This window comes from Oryctolagus cuniculus, chromosome 1 (assembly GCF_964237555.1).
Source record: "Oryctolagus cuniculus chromosome 1, mOryCun1.1, whole genome shotgun sequence".
In the NCBI taxonomy this organism is placed as follows: Eukaryota; Metazoa; Chordata; class Mammalia; order Lagomorpha; family Leporidae; genus Oryctolagus; species Oryctolagus cuniculus.
This window is the reverse complement of record NC_091432.1, coordinates 236,590,401-236,611,643: the sequence shown is the minus strand read 5'-3', so window position 1 is coordinate 236,611,643 and position 21,243 is coordinate 236,590,401. Positions and strand designations below refer to the sequence as shown.

Genomic DNA, 21,243 nt, shown 5'->3' with positions numbered 1-21,243 from the left:
CGTGGGGAGCCGCAGGGTCCCCCTGCTCGCCATCTCCCCACCCCCACCCCGCCCTGGGCCTGCCGGTGCTCGGTCGGCTGCATCCCGAGGTCCCCACCCCCAGGCGTGAACCCCGACCCAGGGCCCTAGAGAACGCGCCGCAGCGCAGGAGGCACAGGGCCAGCGGGAACAGGGGCCCACAGCCGGTGACAGCTCCTTCTGAGGCCAGCCCTGCCCACAGCTATCTGCACACACCGCTGACCCCTACAGGCACCGCGCAGCTGGGCGGGGGCCTGCGGCCGCTACCAACCTGCCCCCATAAGCACAGCTCTCCTTCCCGCAGGGGTCACACTCGGCGTCCTGCCAGTACCTCCGGTCACCGGCGCGGGCGTCCCTGAGCCTAGAACTGTAGTGGTACCGGTCCCAGCGACCCGGGTCTGTGAGGGAGGAGGCCACGGGTCAGTGCGAGAATGAGACCCTGCCCTGCACCTCAGGGAAGCTCCACCACGGGGTGGGGGAGGGGGGAGGAGGAGGGAGGGGGAGAGGGAGGGGGGAGAGGGAGGGGGGAGAGGGAGGGAGAGAGAGACTCCACCACCCAAGGAGAGAGGGAGACTCCACCCTCAGGGAGAGAGAGGGAGGCCCCACCACCCAGAGGGGGGAGGGGGGAGGGAGGGAGGGAGACAGACAGACTCCACCACCCAGGAGGAGAGAGAGACACTCCACCACCCGGGGTGGGGGGTGGGGTGGGGGGGAGACAGAGAGAGAGACTCCACCACCCGGAGGGAGAGAGAGAGGCCCCACCACCCAGGGCTGGGGACCCCTCATGGCTCCCTGAGGAATCCCACTTTCTCCCTGGGCCCACCTTGCTGTGTAACCCTTAACAACAGTCAGCCCATGGCGCTCTCAGCACAGTGATTTTTTTTTTTTTTTTTTTTTTTGACAGGCAGAGTGGACAGAGAGAGAGAGAAAAAGGTCTTCCTTTGCCGTTGGTTCACCCTCCAATGGCCGCTGCGGCTGGCGCGCTGCGGCCGGCGCACCGCGCTGATCCGATGGCAGGAGCCAGGTGCTTCTCCTGGTCTCCCATGGGGTGCAGGGCCCAAGCACCTGGGCCATCCTCCACTGCACTCCCGGGCCACAGCAGAGAGCTGGCCTGGAAGAGGGGCAACCGGGACGGAATCCGGCGCCCCGACCAGGACTAGAACCCAGTGTGCCAGCGCCGCAAGGTGGAGGATTAGCCTAGTGAGCCGCGGCGCTGGCCACGCACAGTGATTTTGATTAAAGAGAAAGACTAAGAGGTCTCTGTTAAGTTGTTTTTCAGAGTCGCTACTCTGTAACTACAAATGTTACTGCAGTCTCTTCTCCCAGGAGGTTCTAGGATCGTCTCAGACTTGAGAAGGGGACCCTGACATTAAACACTAGACATGACGCTTTTGGCATGTATGTAATACACACACACATTTATCTTGACAGGCAGAGCTCCCACAGCTGAGCCTCCCCCCGAACGCCCCAGTGGCCAGGGCAGAGTCGGGGCAGGAGCCCCTCCGAGGTCTCCCCCATGGGTGGCAGGGACCCAACCACACGGGCTGCACCTGCCGCCTGCCAGAGTGGATTAGCAGGGACTTGATGTCAGGTACTCGGGCGAGGGGTGTGCAGCCTAGGCAATGGTTAAACACTGCCAACGCCGGCCCAGAATCGGTGCAAAATGGGCGCACACAGGGCTGGCACTGCGGCATAGCAGGTCAAGCCTTGGCCTGCGGCACTGGGGTTCGTGTCCCAGCTGCTCCTCTGTTATGGCCCAAGTGCGGCCCTGCATGCACGTGGGAGACCCGAGGGAGCTCCTGGCTCGTGGCTTCAGATCAGCCCAGCTCCTGCCACCTGGGGAGTGAACCAGCAGATAAAAGACCTCCCCTGGCCCCGTTTATAACTCTACCTCTCAAATGCATAAATACATCTTAAAAATAAACAAGTAAGTAAAAATTTAAAAATTCACTTTTTTTTAAAAGGCACAACTATTTAGTTTGGGAAAGGATCCCCCTGGAGGCAGACGGTGAAGCTGGCCACGTCAGGGCCCCCGGGGGAATGCCAGGCCTCCACGCCACACGCTGCGTGGAAGCTGGCTGGGAGGCCCCCGAACTCCGCCCTCGTGGGACGGTCTCCGTGTCTCACCCGTCAGCACGCACTGAGCACGTGGGGGTGGCCGCCACGACCCAGGGCCAGCCTCCACTGTGGCCGATTCTCACCAGTTTACATTTACGTTGTCACACGTGGACAAGGTGGCGTGAAAACCACCAGCCACGGACGTAACGAAAACATCGACACAGCCATCACCTGGGCAAAGACTGTCCACTACCTGGGCTCACGGATAAAACACGGGACGCCTCTGACAAGGCACACAGCAGGCGTGGCGACCCTCACGTGGCGGCCGACGCTGTGACATACCCCCGTAGTCGTACTGGCTCGAGTAGTAGTTTGCATAGTAGTCACTCTGGCTGCTCCACCCGCTCTTGGAATCAAAGTAGCCTTCGGGGTACCCTGGTCTGAAAGACACAAAGCACCGCTCAACCCAAACGGCCTGTGGCTCACACCGCCCCGGCAGCAGCCACCCATCCCGCCCAGACCAACCCTCGGAGCCTCGGGCGGGACACACTCGCAGATCCAAACAGCTCCAAGGGGGAGACCGCGGGCTTCGCCCAGGCCACTCCCTGAGATTTATCTCAGCCCATAACTACCTAGAGACCGCGCGGCAGAAGCCAGCTGGCCCCGTGCACCTGTGCACACACCCAACAACCTAAAGCGCGCTTCCTCCTGCTGGTTCATCCCACGTATTAGCAGGGAGCCACAGTCGGCAGCCAGGGAGCGAACACGGGACACAGGTGCCGGCACTGCCACGCCAAGTCCACGGGACACGGGACACGGGACACAGGTGCCGGCACTGCCACGCCAAGTCCACGGGACACGGGACACAGGTGCCGGCACTGCCACGCCAAGTCCACGGGACACAGGTGCCGGCACTGCCACGCCAAGTCCACGGGACACAGGTGCCAGCACTCCCAGGCCAAGTCCACGGAACACGGGACACAAGTGCCGGCACTGCCACGCCAAGTCCACGGGACACGGGACACAGGTGCCGGCACTGCCACGCCAAGTCCACGGGACACGGGACACAGGTGCCGGCACTCCCAGGCCAAGTCCACGGGACACAGGTGCCAGCACTCCCAGGCCAAGTCCACGGAACACGGGACACAGGTGCCGGCACTGCCACGCCAAGTCCACGGGACACGGGACACAGGTGCCAGCACTCCCAGGCCAAGTCCACGGAACACGGGACACAGGTGCCGGCACTGCCACGCCAAGTCCACGGGACACGGGACACAGGTGCCGGCACTGCCACGCCAAGTCCACGGGACACAGGTGCCGGCACTGCCATGCCAAGTCCACACCCCTAAAATGGCAGCTTTAAGACTGCGCAGGATCCTCTGCGGTGTGGGCTCTCGGCACAGGCGCAGGCGCACGCATGGCAGGGAGGGCTGGGCTGCTGGCTCCCTGGTGCCTCCTGCAGACTCCCACGTGCAGCCACCGGACCCGGCCACGGCCCTGACTCACCGCAGAAAGGCAGCATTTTGCACAATGGTCGAGCCTAAGGCCTTTAGGTGCTTCTAAGGTCCTTCCAAGGACTTAACAGCACCTAAAATTCTTTTCTAAGGGCCGGCAGGTGAAGCTGCCGCCCGCAGCACCACATCCCAGTTCGAGTCCCACCTGCTCCACTTCCGATTCAGCTCCCTGTCAGTGCACCCGGGAGAGCAGTGGGAGGCGGCCCAAGCGCTCAGACCCTACACCCGGCCCGGATGCAGCTCCTGGCTTCGGCCTGGCCCAGCCCGGGCTGCTGCAGCCATTCGGGAAGTGGACCAGCGGATCAAGACCTCTTTCTGTCCCTCCTTTTCTCCCTCTGCAACTGCCTTTCAAATAAAATTTTTTAAAAAATTTTTTTCTAATGGTCATATTTCATACAAGATTTGATTTTTTTTTAAAGATTATTTGAGAGGCAGAGTTACAGACAGAGAGAAGGAGAGACAGAAAGGTCCTCTATCCACTGGGTCACTCCCCAAGTAGCCACCAACGACCAGAGCTGGGCCAATTCGAAGCCAGGAGCTCCATCCGGGTCTCCCACGTGGGAGCAGGGGCCCAAGCACCTGGGCCACCTTCTGCTGCTTTCCCAGGCCACAGCAGAGAGCTGGATTGGAAGTGGAGCAGCCGGGACTCAAACCAGTGCCCATCTGGGACGCCAGCACCCCAAGCGGCAGCCACGCCACAGCACCGGCCCCAAGATTCGGTGTTAAGATGTGACTTTTCTCTCGCCACTCGTCCGGTCTGGCTGCTGGGGTGCAGAGGACTCAGCCGTCCACCCTGACAAACCCTGCTGCCCAGCCAGGGTCACAGCACCTGCCTGGCCCTAGGCCCGTCCACCTGAGGGCGGTGGGTTCCAGAGAGATCACCCGATGCGGGGCAAAGCCAGGAGCGCGCCATCCCCGAGCAGGTCAGCTGTGATGGCCGTGGCTCCATGGTGAGAGCTGGGCTCCAAGCGCAGGCGTCCCGCGCTGCCCCCACCATGGTGGCTCACCCCTGCCCGAGCACTCACATGGGCACAGGCGCACGCTGCCGCCACCCCTCCGTGTGCGCACGCAGCAGGGAGGGGACGGGCGGGGGTGACGGACTCACTCCACGGCGACCTGACCTGGCCTCTGTGGGGGGGCCTTTTCGGTTGCACGGAGGCACCTCTGGCCTTGACGCCAGTCCTGCTCCAGGAGCGAGGCCAGCAGGTGCCAAGAAAGACTGCAGGGGGAGACGCCCTGCTCCGCCTGCCCCGCACGCCCCTCCCCCTCACTCTGCCTGCCCCACACGCCCCTGCCCCCTCTCTGCCTGCCCCGCACACCCCTGCCCCCCTCACTCTGCCTGCCCCGCACGCCCCTGCCCCCTCTCTGCCTGCCCCGCACACCCCTGCCCCCCTCACTCTGCCTGCCCCGCACGCCCCTGCCCCCCTCACTCTGCCTGCCCCGCACGCCCCTGCCCCCCTCACTCTGCCTGCCCCGCACGCCCCTGCCCCCTCACTCTGCCTGCCCCGCACGCCCCTGCCCCCCTCACTCTGCCTGCCCCACACACCCCTGCCCCCCTCACTCTGCCTGCCCCGCACGCCCCTGCCCCCCTCACTCTGCCTGCCCCGCACGCCCCTGCCCCCTCTCTGCCTGCCCCGCACACCCCTGCCCCCCTCACTCTGCCTGCCCCGCACGCCCCTGCCCCCCTCACTCTGCCTGCCCCGCACGCCCCTGCCCCCCTCACTCTGCCTGCCCCGCACGCCCCTGCCCCCCTCTGCCTGCCCCGCACGCCCCTGCCCCCCTCACTCTGCCTGCCCCGCACGCCCCTGCCCCCCTCACTCTGCCTGCCCCGCACGCCCCTGCCCCCCTCACTCTGCCTGCCCCGCACGCCCCTGCCCCCCTCTGCCTGCCCCGCACGCCCCTGCCCCCCTCACTCTGCCTGCCCCACACACCCCTGCCCCCCTCACTCTGCCTGCCCCGCACGCCCCTGCCCCCCTCACTCTGCCTGCCCCGCACGCCCCTGCCCCCCTCACTCTGCCTGCCCCGCACGCCCCTGCCCCCCTCACTCTGCCTGCCCCGCACGCCCCTGCCCCCCTCACTCTGCCTGCCCCGCACGCCCCTGCCCCCCTCTGCCTGCCCCGCACGCCCCTGCCCCCCTCACTCTGCCTGCCCCGCACGCCCCTGCCCCCCTCACTCTGCCTGCCCCGCACGCCCCTGCCCCCCTCACTCTGCCTGCCCCGCACGCCCCTGCCCCCCTCTGCCTGCCCCACACACCCCTGCCCCCCTCACTCTGCCTGCCCCGCACGCCCCTGCCCCCCTCTGCCTGCCCCGCACACCCCTGCCCCCCTCACTCTGCCTGCCCCGCACGCCCCTGCCCCCCTCTGCCTGCCCCGCACGCCCCTGCCCCCCTCACTCTGCCTGCCCCGCACGCCCCTGCCCCCCTCACTCTGCCTGCCCCGCACGCCCCTGCCCCCCTCACTCTGCCTGCCCCGCACGCCCCTGCCCCCCTCACTCTGCCTGCCCCGCACGCCCCTGCCCCCCTCACTCTGCCTGCCCCGCACGCCCCTGCCCCCCTCACTCTGCCTGCCCCGCACGCCCCTGCCCCCCTCACTCTGCCTGCCCCACACGCCCCTGCCCCCCTCACTCTGCCTGCCCCGCATGCCCCTGCCCCCCTCACTCTGCCTGCCCCACACGCCCCTGCCCCCCTCACTCTGCCTGCCCCGCATGCCCCTGCCCCCTGGGTGTCTCCCCCGCACGCCCCTGCCCCGCACACCCCTGCCCCCTTGCTGTCTCCCCCAAACACCCCTGCCCTTTCTCCCCCGCACGCCCCTGCCTCCCTCACTCTGCCTCCCCCGCCCCCCGCTCTGCCTGCCCCGCAAGCCCCTGCTCCTCACTCTGCCTCCCCCGCCCCCCGCTCTGCCTCCCCTGCATGCCCCGCCCCCTCACTGCACAAGTTTCTCAGGCTGCTGGCGTCACTGAACCCCGTATCCTAAGCGACACACTGCGGCCGACGTCCCAGGCAGGAACGGCCTCACTAATAAACAGTTACAGTCTCCTGGGAGGAAGGCTCACGGGGCCACTCACCTCCTCAAACAACAAGGCCGGCTGCAGCCACGCCACGTCCGCAGGGCCAGCTCAATAGCCAAAGGGTCAAGGACAAAGCCCTCTGTCATCAGACGAGCCACTAAAATCCTGGCAGGAGGCACGGGCACCACGTCCGCCAGCCTCGAGCTTCCCTGTCGCAGAGCTCAGGGAGCTGCACCCCTGCAGCGCACGCCTGCCCCTGCCCTGCTCGTCTGAACGCACACAAAACCGACAGCGCCTGCAGCTCCCAGGGCACGGCTGAAGGCGCCGAGCGTGGCCGTTAGAAACTTCCAAGCCCCTCCCGCAGGGCGAGCAGCGGCGCAGGGGCCAGCGTGGTGGACGGGCAGGGCAGAGCCGCGTGCGGGCCAAGGTGCAGTGCCAGCCAAGAACCCGGCCCTCAAGCCGGAGCCTCGGTGGTGGGAGAGTCCAGCCCAGCTGACAGGTGCCGCAGCCTGGGGGCCCTGAACACCCCTCAGCAGAGGCGGCCGCGCCTCCCTCAGCCACAGCACCGCCTCCTCCGCCGGCGGCCGTGCGTCTAACGTCACTTGGAAAACGCAGCCTGCGACCTGTCGACCGACGCAGGCACGCACACGCTCAGCAGGCTGGTGCAGTTCCTCACGATTCAGCACCATCCCAGCCGCCGAGCATCGGCACAGGCGGCCGCAGTGAGCCCGCCGGGCGGAAGTGGCGCCCACCTGGCAGCAGGCCGGTCCGAGCAGTGACTCGCCCGGGAGCTGGGCCGCTCGGGCTCCGGGTAGCGGTAGGCCTCGGCGTATGCAGACGCGGCGCTGTCGTAGGGCCGGTACCGGGGCTCATACAGGCCGTACATGTCCTGCGGGGGAAGCACGGGCAGCGTTAGTTACAACCGAGCAAACCCCCCAGGCAGCCGCTCCGGCCGCAAGCACCGCACACAACCACGCTCCCGAAGCAGGAGTGCTCGCGGGGCTCCCCGTGCCACGGACCCCACGGGCAGAGTCCACGCCCACAGCACTGGTCCGGAGGCCGAGCCACAGGCCCTGAACTCAGCTCGGCTGCTACCCAGCCTGACCGCGAGAAGACAACACAGCTGCACCAAGTGCCCAAGCGAGCCCCCAGTGCCCCTCCGTCTGGCACCAAGAGCCACAGCAGAGCTGAGCAGGGCCCTGCCCTGGGGGAGGATTCCACACTGCCCCCCCCCAGGGCGGGGACCTCAAGCTTCCTGCACGATGCTCCTGCCTCTGCGAGCTGAGCCACGGTGAGCCGAGCACGGCCACTACCCGACCGTGCCCACGGGTGGCACCGAGTCCAGCGACGAGGCTGCAACTCGGCCCCAGCTGGCCTCCGAGGAGCGGCAGGGCCCCCACCACGCTGGGGCCACCGCCGCCTCCTGCTGGGACACGCACCCGGGACTCAGCCCTGCGCCGTGCCGGGTGGACGGCGCGCCCCAACCTAACTCTTGCCCTCGGCGCTTTTCTGCCCCAGGCGGATTTAGGAGACCACAGCTTGCCTGCGGCCCAGCACAGCAAGCACGCGGGGCCTGTCCCGGGCCCGCAGTGCGAACCACAGCGCTTCAGCTCTGCAGCCGGCGGTGTCACCTGGGAGGCCGGTGACACAAAGACCACACGGCGCTCCCGTGGGGCAGACCGTGCCCGGCAAGCACAGTCTGGGACCGGCGTTCCGCACGCCAGCGGGACCGCGCTCCCTTCTGAATTCCGCGGACACACCACCAGCCAGGCACACACCAGGAGACAGAGAAACCCAGCGGCGGAAGCCCAGACGCGGGACCGCACGGCGCGCAAGCTCCACCCTACCTGGTAGTAGAGGGCGGCCGTCCCCGCGTCCGCTGCGTATGGGGAGGGGTACGGCGGGGGGTAGGCCTCGAACAGGGGTCTGTAGTAGTAGTAGGACGCCAGGGCCTGGGGCGGGGGGCCGAACACACTCGGCTGCAGCCACGGCTGCTCTGACCGCACAGCCGCCTGGCTCGAGCCAGCAGGCACCGAGGCGCTGGAGGACGGCGGCGGCTGGCCCGCGGAGGCGGGAGACGGGACTGGGTGCTGGGGGCGTCCCCGGCCGGGCGGACTCTCTGGGTTCGAAGGGGGCTCTGGCAACGCTGCTTTGGGCACTTGCGGCGGGGACACCTGGTGCTGGGGCGGCCCCAGCTCTCGCGGCGCCCCTTCCAGGGCGGGCTGGTCTTGGGCATCTGCCATCACCTGCTGATAAAAACGCCCCGGGTCGTGCACCCCAGGCTGTCTGGGCTGCGGGGCGGAGCTGTCGGGACGCTCCGAGGTCCGGCTGAGCGTGAAGTCCAGCGCCCCCGAAGGCTCCTCCTGGTTACTGCAGCGACTCGCCGGCCCGTCTGCAGGACCCAAGGGCGGCTCTGTGCTGCCACCAGGGCTGTGGCCAAGCTCTGCAGAAATGTTCTCCGCGGTGCGGCTCCTTCGGCTTTCTGGACCCGAGTTCTTGGACGCTGGATGGGATGGCGGCTGAACCAGCAAACCGGCGGGCTGGCTGGGAGGTACCTCCGAAGCCCCGGAGCCTTGTGGACGAGCACCCTGGGACAGGCTGCCCGGCGGGGCCGAGCCCACAGCAGAGCTCACCGGGATCCCGCGCACCGCGGCACTGTCGCCAGAGTCACCGCCGAGCGCCCGCCCGCCGGCTGCGCACCTGTCCCCCAGCAAGGCGTCTCTCCAGGACTGCTGCTTCTCGCTCGCACTCGGAGGGGACAGAGAGGAGGCAATGGGCTGCGCCAAGTGGTAGCTGTGGTCCGGCTGCGCGATCAGGACGGGCTGGTTCTGCAGAGACTCCGTGGGCAGCGAGGACAGCAAACTGGCGTAACCACAGCTCGCCTGCGGTGGGAGGGCCTCCTCCTCGCCCGCCCGGGGAGGGTTCTCCAGGTTCTCGGAAGCGCTGGGGCCGGCTCGGCTCCGCGGCGGCGGCGGCCCCTCCTCGGGAGGCTGCAGCACCTCGGCCGGCCGAGCCGCGGCAGGCACGTAGAGTGCGGGCGCGGCGGGCGCCAGGAGGACATTGCCTCCGAAGTCCGGCAGCTCGTTCTGCGCCCACAGCGTCGTGGCCGGGCTCTCACACTTCGCGACGCCCTGAGCCCTGGCCGAGGGCCTCTTCTCGGGGGCATGCGAGGACGGCGCCCCCGGGGGCGGGAGCACGTGGCCGGCTTCCACGCTGGCGCTCCGAGGTGGCAGACCGACCTGAGGGGCAAAGAGGGTCTCCATGTTGTCGGGGGGCTGCTCCAGGTTGCCAGGCGAGGCATCGGGCGGCGTGGCGGCCGGCTTGCACTTCTGATGGGCAGGGGTCTCCCTCACTTCACCCACCACGTTGGCTCGATCTGCCTCCATTGGTCTCACCCCCACCAAGTGGGATTTTACCGGTTCGAAAGAGCTGTTTGCACTTGTCTGGAACACCCCCACGGGCTTGGGCGGGCTGGGGGTCGGGGGCGGCTGGGCCAGGCCGCCGCGGTGACTCTGCCGCACAGCGCCATCTGCTGTCTCTCCGCCCACGGGAGAAGAATCGATCTGCTGGAAGAAGCTGCCGGACGCCTCCTCCTCGGGCTTCCCGACTTCCTGCTGGATGAATGTGCCCGCCAGCTCCTGGGGCCGGGCCGATCCCGAGCGCCTCCCGTGGCTCGCACCGCTGTGCCCACAGGACAGGCCGTCTGGCCGCACGGGGGGCGACGCCGCGTCCGGGGCCTCCAGATTCACGCCCCCTCCTCCAGCGAGGCCCGCAGTGCCGGGCCTGGGGACAGCGCACCCGGGAAGGGGCCCGAATCGGAACGGATCCCCCAGGCAGGCGTCGGCCACGCTCGGGGGCTCACTCGGCAGAACTTCCTGATTCTGAGCGAACTCCAGGTTCTCGTCGTCGTCGTACCGGGAGCCACTGGCCCCGGGCCTCTCGGCGTTCGCCGCATCGCCCAGCGCACCACGGGCAGCGTGGTCAGGGGCTGCGGTGTCGGGCTGGAAGCCTTCAGGCTGAGGGAAGTGAGGCTGCGTGTCTCCCCGCTGCTGCACGCTCTCGCCGTGGGGACCTTTGAGAAAGGCCTGGCGCGTGGCCCCTGCTCCCACGTGGGCAGCGGTGGCTGGGTGGCCCAGTCCAGGGCTGGGGGACAGCCCGTCAAAGGCCGAGGTGCCGGCACAGCCTGCTTGTTCAGATGAGAGGTTCTCCTCATTTTCAGTCTCCCCACTCTGGAAAAACATCGAGAGCGCGCCCGAGTCTGCGTCGGGCAGCACCCAGCCGGCCCCCGCGGCCGGGGCGCAGTGCAGGCGGTCCTGCGGGCTGTTCTGAGCAGGGGTGCTCACGAGGGCCGCGCCGGTCACTCCCGGATTCTGCCGGAGCTCCTGCTTTGCCCAGGTATTTGCAACTCTGCAATTCTGCCCGAACGCGCCTTCAGGACGGACGCCGTGTGCTGAGTGGTTTCGGCCCTGCGGGCAGGCCGGCTCGTTGCTCCCGTCGCCGGCCGCGGGCGCTGGGCCGTGCTGCTCGGGGCCGGGACCTCGAGGCTGGCCGGGCGGCGGGGGGAGCGGGAGGACGCCAGCATTCTGAAGCGACCCTTCCGAGCAGGGCGAGTGAGGCTGGCCGGCGGGCCGCGGGCCCCCCTGCGCCTGCCCCCACTGCTCTGGCCCCTGCTGACAAGGCTGGGGGAAGGAGGCGGCGGCCGTGGCTGTCCCCACACTGGCGTGCAGGTCGTGCCCGCTGGGGGGCCGGTCAAGCCATGGCATGGTCCCACGCGCAGGGGCCCCGTGAGACTCGTCAGGACCCACTCCTGGAATGCAGTGAGGCGGATACGGCAGAGTCTGGACGCCAGGCTCCGAGCCGGGACCAAGCTCTGCATTCCTGTTCACCTCCGACCCAGGCAACACCGAGGCCGGCACACTAGGAAACAGACTGGCGTCTGCTCTGGGCTGCGCCAGAGGCCCCGGCGGGGGCTCCCAGGGTGCTTGGGAGCTGTCCCCGGCATCTGTGTGCGGCACGGGCACGCCGGGGTACTGGGCGAGCCCTGAGGGCACCGGGCCCTGGACACCGGGCAGGCCGGCCCTGGACGCCGCGCCTGCTGGGCCGCTCTGCAGCGCCTGTCTGCTAAAGACAAAGGGGTCCGTCACGGGCTGCGGGGGACAGGCGGCTGGGGCCACGGCGCTGCCGCCCGCCCGTCTCCTGTACGGGCTGTGCGCCCAGAGCACGCTGTGAGGACTGCCGGCCGGAGGAGGCCCAGCGGCGCCGGGCGGGACTGCCTGGGGCGGTGGCTGCATGGCTGAGCTCCGGCACAGGTGGGCGCCGCTCACAGGAGGAGGAGGACGACGCGGACCAGCACTTCCTCAACGTGAACTGCAAGAGAAAAAGAGGCACAAAGTCACCACGCCCCCGTCTACACCGACACCTGACGCACTCCACATCCCCATCTACACCGACACCCGACGCACTCCACGTCCCATCACCACGTCCCCGTCTACACCGACACCCGACGCACTCCACGTCCCATCACCACGCCCCCGTCTACACCGACACCCGACGCACTCCACATCCCCATCTACACCGACACCCGACGCACTCCACGTCCCATCACCACGTCCCCGTCTACACCGACACCCGACGCACTCCACGTCCCCGTCTACACCGACACCCGACGCACTCCACGTCCCAGGGGCCCCTGGGAAGACACACGGACACAGACTGAGGTGTTCACACGCCAAGCCCCACCCCTCTGCCCACTGCACCCGGCCAAGCTGCCGGGGCCCCCTGGGAGGAGGCAGGGTGGCCGCCAGCGGCAGAGCAGGTTCCCTGCTGGCGTCGCTCACCCTCTGGTGCTCCCGCGCCCGGCAGGGCCAGCGGCTCCAACACCCCTCCCGACGCCCCCCCCACAAGGTGCGCCGGGCCGACACGTTCCTGTAGACCACCCCCTCCTCCCCCAACAGAGAGAAACGGCTCAGCACCCTTCGCACACGGGGACTTCAAGTCCCACAGGACAGACAAGGTCGTGGGCACCCGGCCGAGGCGCTAGGACCGTTCACTGCCCACAGCCGGGCGCCTGGTGCGACCCCGGGCTCGGGCCCTGGGAGGCAGCAGCGGGAGCTCGAGTGACTGCCGGCACCCCGGGGACAGCGGACGGCAGGCGTGCAAGCTGTGCCGCTGCCAGGAGCAGACCTGCCAGCCGGGAGAACCCTCCCTCTCCCCACGTCAGAGGCCTCCTCTCGCCCGGCCCTCGGCTGCCCCACCCTGGGGTTCTCACGGCACCCGGAAACTCGAGCGGCAGAGAGCGGCTGGGCCTGCCAGGCCGCCCGCGTCCGACCTGGGTTCACCCAGGACCTACAGAGCGCGCAGCCTCCCCGCCGGCGCCTGTGTCCACTAACGTGGGGCAGGCTCGGCCTCCACCGACCGCCCGGACGTCCGCAACCCGCGTCTGGGCCCCCAGATCCACAAAGTCCTTTTCCCCGTCAGCCGCTCAGAGAGATCAGAGCCGGGGGGGCTCCTGGCGGGGCCCGGGGCTGCCGCCCACCCCGACAGCCGTCCAGACGCGTGCACAGACGGCAGCCACGGACGCCTCAAGTGAACCTACCCGTGGCCCCGCTCCTCCTAACCCGCCGCTCACCCCCGGCCCGCCCTCCCTGGCTGAGAGCACAGAGCAATGGCTGGGCCAGAGCAAGCAGCGCGCTCAGCGACCCCTCAGGGGGGCTGGACAGCCGGACACCCCCCCCGCAGACGCCTGACACTGCCCCCCCCGCAGACGGCCTGCCACCGCCCCCCCCGCAGACGCCTGACACTGCCCCCCACACACACTGTAGATGGACACCCCCCCCCCGCAGACGGCCTGACACCGCCCCCACACACACTGTAGATGGACACCCCCCCCCGCAGACGGCCTGACACCGCCCCCACACACACTGTAGACGGACACCCCCCCCCCCCCCCGCAGACGGCCTGACCCCGCCCCCCCAGCCTGCCGCCAGGCGCCGGCGTCCCAGGTCCGCGGGTCACTGCTGGGCAAGGACTTTCCCCTGGGCAGGCGTCGGCACAAGACCCTGAACCATTCCAGCGGGGTCTGCTTTAAACAACCAGGCAGGGCACCGGCCTCGTCCAGCGGAGCGGTCAGCGCGGTCGCGGCCACTCGCGCCTCCGACACGGAGGCCCCTCCGGGCCCGACCTTAGCGGGCTCAGCTCCCGCGCGTCTGCGATCCCCACCGCTGCTCACCGGGAGAGCCCTGGCACAGCCTAAACTACTGCCTCGTAGACGCGGCCTCAGCCCCGCGGGACCCCGGCTTCCCCGGACACAGCCCCCTCCCCTCCCCGGCGGGGCTCCACGCCGCACACCACTCGGGGGCCGCCCCTCCACCCGCGCCCCCGCCCCCGGCTTCCCCGGACACAGCCCCCTCCCCTCCCCGGCGGGGCTCCACGCCGCACACCACTCGGGGGCCGCCCCTCCACCCCCGCCCCCGGCTTCCCCGGACACAGCCCCCTCCCCTCCCCGGCAGGGTCCCACCCCGCACACCACTCGGGGGCCGCCCCTCCACCCGCGCTCCCGCCCCCGGCTTCCCCGGACACAGCCCCCTCCCCTCCCCGGCGGGACTCCACGCCGCACACCACTCGGGGGCCGCCCCTCCACCCGCGCCCCCGGCTTCCCCGGACACAGCCCCCTCCCCTCCCCGGCGGGGCTCCACGCCGCACACCACTCGGGGGCCGCCCCTCCACCCCCGCCCCCGGCTTCCCCGGACACAGTCCCCTCCCCTCCCCGGCAGGGTCCCACCCCGCACACCACTCGGGGGCCGCCCCTCCACCCGCGCTCCCGCCCCCGGCTTCCCCGGACACAGCCCCCTCCCCTCCCCGGCGGGACTCCACGCCGCACACCACTCGGGGGCCGCCCCTCCACCCCCGCCCCCGGCTTCCCCGGACACAGCCCCCTCCCCTCCCCGGCAGGGTCCCACCCCGCACACCACTCGGGGGCCGCCCCTCCACCCCCGCCCCCGGCTTCCCCGGACACAGCCCCCTCCCCTCCCCGGCAGGGTCCCACCCCGCACATCACTCGGGGGCCGCCCCTCCACCCGCGCCCCAGCTTCCGGCTCCGGACCCGAGGCCGCAGGTGTGTCAACCCGAGGCCACCAGGGGCCCGCGAGGGCGCTCGCCGGGGACAGCGCGGCCCAAGGGGAGCCCCGCCACCCCGAACGGGCGGGGGGCGCGGCTGGCCCGAATCCGCCACTGCCGGCCGCGCCCGCGTCCTACGAGCGCCCAGGCCGAGCCCCACGGGCTCGTGGGCTTCCCGAGAGGCGACCGCCTGCCCACTGCCCACGGCGGCCGGCCGCGCGCCGACGCTCAGGTCCCCGCGGCCCGCGGAGGGGCAGGGCCCGGCCGGCCTCCCCGGCCCCGCGGCCTCGCCCCGCCGGCCGCTCGCCGCCTCCCTCTGCTCGCGCTCGCCGCTCACCTGCGCGCCGACGCCGGCCGTCAGGAGCCGCGGACCACGGCCCACCCGGCAGCGGCGACGAGTGCACACACGGCGGCCGCCGCCGCAGCCATCTTGGCACATCCGGCTCCGGCCGCCGCGCCGCTGACGTGTCCGGCTGCGACGTCAGCGCGCGCGCCCCGCCCCTCGCTCTCGGCCAGTCCTTCAGCGCCTCCTCCCATTGCCCCGCCCCGGCCCCGCCCCCAGAGGTGCCTGTCACCGCCCCGTCCATTGGCCCCGCCCTCTAGCTGACGTCTGCCTTTCACCGCCTCGGCCCGCCCCTCACCCTCATCCCGTCCTGCCCCGCACCGTCCCGTTGTCCTGCCCACTGCGGGTGCCTGTCACTGCCCTGGCGAATCACTGTCCGCCGCCTCCTCCTCCTTCGTCCCGCCCCTCATCCTCAACCAGTCCTGCCCCGCCCCGTCCGTCGCTACCCTAGCGGACGTTTGTTCTTCGCAGCCCCATCCCTCTTCCCACCCCTCACCCAGCCCCGCCCAGGCCCGGCCCAGGCCCCGCCCCCGCCCCGCGGAGCCTGCTGCCTCTTCCTCATCCAGCCCCGCCCCGCCCCCGGCCCCGCCCCTAGCGGACGTCTGCCACCGCCTCTTCCTCACCCAGCCCTGCCCCTGCCCGGCCCAGGACCCGCCCCCGGCCCCGCCCCTAGCGGAGTCTGTCCACCGCCTCTTCCTCACCGAGCCCCGCCCCGCCCCGGACCCGCCCCCGGACCCGCCCCTAGCGAGTCCGTCCACCGCCTCTTTCTCGCCCCGGCCCGCCCCGGCCCCGCCCCCGGACCCGCCCCTAGCGAGTCTGTCCGCCGCCTCTTCCCCGCCCAGGCCCCGGCCCAGGCCTCGCCCCTAGCGACTCTGTCCACCGCCTCTTCCTCACCCAGCCCTGCCCCGGCCCCGGCCCCGGCCCCGGCCCCGACCCCGCCCCTAGCGAGTCTGTCCACCGCCTCTTCCTCGCCCCGCCCAGGCCCCGCCCCCGGCCCCGCCCCTAGCGAGTCTGTCCACCGCCTCTTCCTCGCCCCGCCCAGGCCCCGCCCCCGGCCCCGCCCCCAGCGAGTCTGTCCGCCGCCTCTTACTCGCCCCGCCCCGGCCCGGCCCCGCCTCTCGCCCACCTGTCTGGGCCTGGCGCTCGGGGTCTTCCCGGGACGCGGCCCTGGTTACGCGGCTGCTTCTGCTGCCGTCTCCTCGCTTAGGAAGTGTGAAGGGACGCAATGCGCCCATCAAGGCCTCAGGGGAAATCAGTCCTGAAGGGCCGGTGCCAGCGGCTTCGCCCCGAGCGGCCGCTCACCGGCGTCGAGAACCTGAGCGGACCCGACGCAGGCGCGCTCCGCCCATCTTCCGTTGGCCTCGAAGGCCGGGAGGCCGGCGCGGTCAGCCGCGCATGCGCCGCGCCGCCGCGCTCGGGGCGGCCGACTGCGCCTGCGCACCGCGCGGTTGGGGGCCGCGCTCGTTGCCTGGTTACGGCGCGCGGCGTCGGTTGCGCTGCGCGCTGGGACCGGCCCCGGCCCCGGCCCCGGCCCGCTGGACGCACGTTCGTGGGGGGCTCCCGTGCTCCGGACCAGAGCCCTGGCGGGGGCGTGCACACGCACGCTGCGCCCCCGGGAGGAAGCCCTGAGCCCTCGCCCGCAGCCCCCTCCTCGCCCACCCTGGTCCCCCCCCGACCGCAGGACGGCCAAGCCGGGTGCCTCGGGGTCCCGGAACCCCGGAGCGTCCGCCCCTTGCCCCTCCCGCAGGAGGGTCTGGGGAAGGGCGGGCCGCCACCCACCTGCGCACCTGCTCTGCGTGCAGCGACGCCTGCCCCCCGCGGCTCCTTGCAGAGGGCGCCCTGACACCCACCCAGGGCGGGGAGAGGCGCGAGCGTGGATCCGGGAGGCTGGCGCGGCCACGCAGGCAGAGCCCAGACGGGCAGGGAGGAGAGTTCGGGTCCCTCTGACGTGGCACCGCGGGCTGCCCGCTAAGCTAACATTTGTCTTTCAGGCGTCAGGTTCCCGACCTGTTAGAGCCCACGTGGTAGGACTCGGCCTTGGGGGCCAGCCCCCGCGCCCTTGACCCATTTCTCCCGAGGTCCAGGTGCTCTTTGATCTCCTTGTCCCAGCCAAGTCCTGTGCGGGGAGAGGGGGGAGCAGGGGTGAAGCCCACCTGGCCGGCTGAGCAGCCCAGGGGCAGGTCGTGACCCCGGGAGACGCACCTGCTGACACCCTGTCCTGGGCATCAGGGCTAGTGTTGACCCCTGAGGGACAGCAAGGTCTCCCGCAGGGGCTTTGGGGCAGACCCTCCTTCCCTCAGCCCCTCCCCCAGCCGGAGAGCTGGGGGGCTCTCCCTGTTTGTGGCCTGGTCCTGCAGTCACTCCTCTCCCAGCCTCTCCCAGCCTCCAGGCCCATCTGGGAGGTGAGGCAGGGTGAGCTGCACCGCTGGGGGACCAGAACAGGGTGCTGCCGGAACACGCTGGGACGGTGAGCCCGGCCCGGGGCCTGGGAGGTGTCCTGCCTGAGACGGCCGTCATTGTCCCTGGCCTGTGGGGCCAGGGTCTCTCCCCAGCCCCTCTCCTGGCTCACGGCGGGAGGCGGGACACAGAGCCCCGGTTCTGCCACCATGCCAGGTCGCACGGAGCGCACAGGACACGCCACAGCACTCGGCCAGCCCCGACCTGTGGCCAGCACAGTGGCCTCTGGGCACTGCACATGTGGCTGCCCCAAACCGAGCTGGACTCTGAGTGCAGGACACAGCTGGGCTGCGCAGACACGAGGTGCCCACTGAAGGCTGTTTTTAAGGTCCATTCATTAAATTCTTCTGGGCATACTGGGTTGCATGTGCTGTTACAACTTAACTTGCCTGCTTGTTTGAAATGCAAAATGCAGCTGCCATCCCCTTCTGTTGGGGGCTGCTGGCCTAGGTGTGCACTGGGGGGGCAGGCCCCACTCAGACCCCCAGAGTCGGGTGAGGAACAGCTGAGGCTGCCCATGGAGCCGGCTCTCCTGACCACTGGCCAGCCGGGAGCGCTCAGGCAGGTGGGCGGGCCCTGGCTGTGAGCCTCTGCCCCACCTCCCTGCCGGGCAGCCTTGGAGCAGGACCTGGTCTGTAGGGCAGGCCAGCTCCAAGCCTGGACGCGAGGGAGGGGGCGCCTCCTGGCAGGGAGGGCTTCTGGGAGGTGGCCGCACCTGCAAATTTGTTCTGTGGCTTCGGAGCGCCGGGCCCCTGTGTGTGAGACCCTCTGCTCCCACCAGGGCCCACGACACCTGCAGCCCTGCCTGCACAGTGCACGCAGTCTGGACGGTGCCCCGGCCACGTAGCCTCACCGGGCTGGCAGCGCACAGTAAGATGGTTGGCTAACTGATGGGCGCAACCTTGTAGAAGTCAGAGACCATGGCTCCCACCCAGGGATACCGCTGGGGCGAGCTCCTCCAAGCCTCTGTTCCTCACCTGTAAAAGCAGTGAGGCCGGCCGGCGCTAAGCCTCCGGCTGAGGCACCAGCATCCCACACGGGCGCTGGTTCAAGTCCCGGCTGCTCCACTTCCGATCCAGCTCTGCTGTGGCCTGGGAAAGCAGTGGAAGATGCCCAAGTCCTTGGGCCCCTGTGCCCATGTAGGAGACCTGGAAGAAGCTCCTGGTTCCTGGCTTCAGCCTGGCCCGGTGCTGGCCGTTGCGGCCATCTGGGGAGTGAACCAGCCCAAGGAAGATGTTTCTCTCTGTCTCGGTCTCTCTCTCTGTCTCTCTCTGTAACTCTGCCTCTCAAATAAATAAATGAATAAAATCTTAAAAAAAAAAAAAGGCTGGTGGGGCCCTTGCCTGTCCCGGGGCTGCTGTAGACACCCATGGGAGCCATCCTCACGGGGGGGGGAGGCTGAGACCCCCAGCCCACCCCAGGCCGGGCCTGTTCCCGCTCAGCAGCACCGCCCGCCCGGCGCCCTCAGGAAGCAGGCTCAGGGCACACTCGGCCAGCATCAGCAGGGAAGGCAGGAAGGAGGCGAGACAGGCGTTAGCTCCACACCCAGCAAGGCCACGGGAAAACTGCCCAGCGGCACCGTGGCCCTGCACCCAGACTGCGCACCAGGTGTGCTGGGAGCTGCCCCAGGGTCGCACAGGCACTGTGCTGGGGAGGGGACCCCTCGGGGGCTCAAGTGGGCTTCATGTGTGAGGCTTTTGCATGGTGGGGGCTGGGGGGGCAGGTGGGTGGGGCATTGCATGGTGGGGGCTGGCAGGGCGGGTGGGTGGGGCATTGCATGGTGGGGGCTGGCAGGGCGGGTGGGTGGGGCATTGCATGGTGGGGGCTGGCGGGGCGGGTGGGTGGGGCATTGCATGGTGGGGGCTGGGGGGGCAGGTGGGTGGGGCATTGCATGGTGGGGACTGGCAGGGCGGGTGGGTGGGGCATTGCATGGTGGGGGCTGGGGGGGGCAGGTGGGTGGGGCATTGCATGGTGGGGGCTGGCAGGGCGGGTGGGTGGGGCATTGCATGGTGGGGGCTGGCAGGGCGGGTGGGTGGGGCTTTGCATGGTGGGGGCTGGCAGGGCGGGTGGGTGGGGCTTTGCATGGGAGACCTGCAAGCAGCGGAAGCTTCCAGAACTTTCCAGCGGGGAACGACTGTGGTCAGTTCGGCCTCCCTGAGGCTCTCGGCTGAGCTGAGCACGAGCCAGGAGCTGGGAGGCAGCCGTGGAGCCCCAGCTGGCCTTGGACGACCCTCCCGGCCACACGTGGCCGTCAGGTGGACGAGCACAGCCGAGTGTCTGAAGCGGGGGATGGGGACCGGGGGCCAGGGTGGGGAAGAGCAAAGGGCCCAGGTGGCCGTCCTGGCCTTGCGCTTGCAGGGACACGGACTGGGCCCCCCCTCCCCCAGCTGGGACAGTCACCCGGGCTGGTCGTGAGCGCGAGGTAAGCAGCACGGGAAGGCGCACTGGCGGGGTTCTGTCAGCAGGGGGAGGCAGAGAGCCGCGTCCTGGGCGGCCGGGCTGGGCTGGGGGGAACGCCTGGGAGCCGGAGGGTGCAGTCCCAGGGCAGCCACCGGCGCGGGGGCCCCCATCGCTGGCCGCCGTGGGGGCGGTGGGGCAGAAGGTCGCGGCGTGGCTGGGGGCTGAGCCGCAGGCGAGGCTCTGCACCTGTCCGGCCAGGAGTCGGCGTCCACACGCTGAGCCGACTGGCAGGGCCGCTCCGGCTTCAAGAGGCGGGTGGAGCGCAGGCAGGGGCCTCCCGGAGACCGGCAGCCCCGAGCGCCCGCTGTGTGGCCGGGCCGGCGGAGGGGCGCCTGAGTCCCGAGCACCGTGTGGCCGGGCCGGCGGAGGGGCGCCTGAGTCCCGAGCACCGTGTGGCCGGGCCGGCGGAGGGGCGCCTGAGTCCCGAGCACCGTGTGGCCGGGCCGGCGGAGGGGCGCCTGAGTCCCTGGGGACGGGAGGGGACTCGCTGCTTAGTGATCAGGTGGAGGTATAGGGAGGTATAGTGGACAAACGGGTGCAGTTTTTTAAAAAAATATTTATTTGAAGGCCAGCACCGCGGCTCACTAGGCTAATCCTCCGCCTTGCGGCGCCGGCACACCGGGTTCTAGTCCTGGTCGGGGCGCCGGATTCTGTCCCGGCTGCCCCTCTTCCAGGCCAGCTCTCTGCTGTGGCCAGGGAGTGCAGTGGAGGATGGCCCAGGTGCTTGGGCCCTGCACCACATGGGAGACCAGGAGAAGCACCTGGCTCCTGGCTTCAGATCAGCACGGTGGCGGCCATTGGAGGGTGAACCAACGGCAAAGGAAGACCTTTCTCTCTGTCTCTCTCTCTCTCACTGTCCACTCTGCCTGTCAAAAAAAAAAAATATATTTATTTGAAAGGCAGAATGCCAGGGCGGAGGGGTGAGGACAGAGAACGAGAGAGAGCGAGAGAGAGAGCGAGAGAGAGAGCGAGCTTGCACCCACTGGTTCACTCCCCAAATGGCCACAACGGGAGCTGGGCCAGGCGGACGCCAAGGGCCTGGGAGTCCAGCTGGGTCCCCATGTGGGTGGCAGGAGCCCACGCCCTTGGCCATCCTCTGCGGCCTCTCAGGCTGCGGCAGCAGGGCGCTGGGAGACCTGGAAGAAGCTCCTGGCTCCTGGCTTCAGATCGGCCCAGTGCTGGCCGTTGCGGCATCTGGGGAGTGAACCAGCGGATGGAAGACCTCTCTCTCTCTCTCTCTCTCTCTCTCTCTCTCTCTCAGGCTCTACCTCT

At 69.8% G+C, this 21,243-nt stretch overlaps 1 protein-coding gene across 7 annotated transcripts in view; it reads right to left on the bottom strand.

Annotated features, from left to right (window-relative positions):
- The window catches only part of SEC16A (SEC16 homolog A, endoplasmic reticulum export factor), a 32,899-nt gene extending 16,469 nt beyond the window's left edge, over nt 1–16,430 (bottom strand). For 5 of the 7 annotated variants that reach the window (XM_070058929.1, XM_070058951.1, XM_070058967.1 and 2 more), the window contains exons 1-5: nt 15,049–15,207; nt 8,444–11,963; nt 7,349–7,485; nt 2,419–2,516; nt 290–416 (exon numbers count right to left, since the gene is read on the bottom strand). In XM_070058929.1, the coding sequence (XP_069915030.1) occupies nt 290–416; nt 2,419–2,516; nt 7,349–7,485; nt 8,444–11,887 (3,806 nt within the window). In that variant the 5' untranslated portion in view covers nt 11,888–11,963; nt 15,049–15,207. Of the gene's footprint in view, nt 1–289; nt 417–2,418; nt 2,517–7,348; nt 7,486–8,443; nt 11,964–15,048; nt 15,208–16,180 lie in introns of those variants that run through there. The other 2 variants (XM_070058934.1, XM_070058960.1) reach the window with 2 other exon arrangements.
- Nucleotides 16,431–21,243: the final 4,813 nt, after the last annotated feature.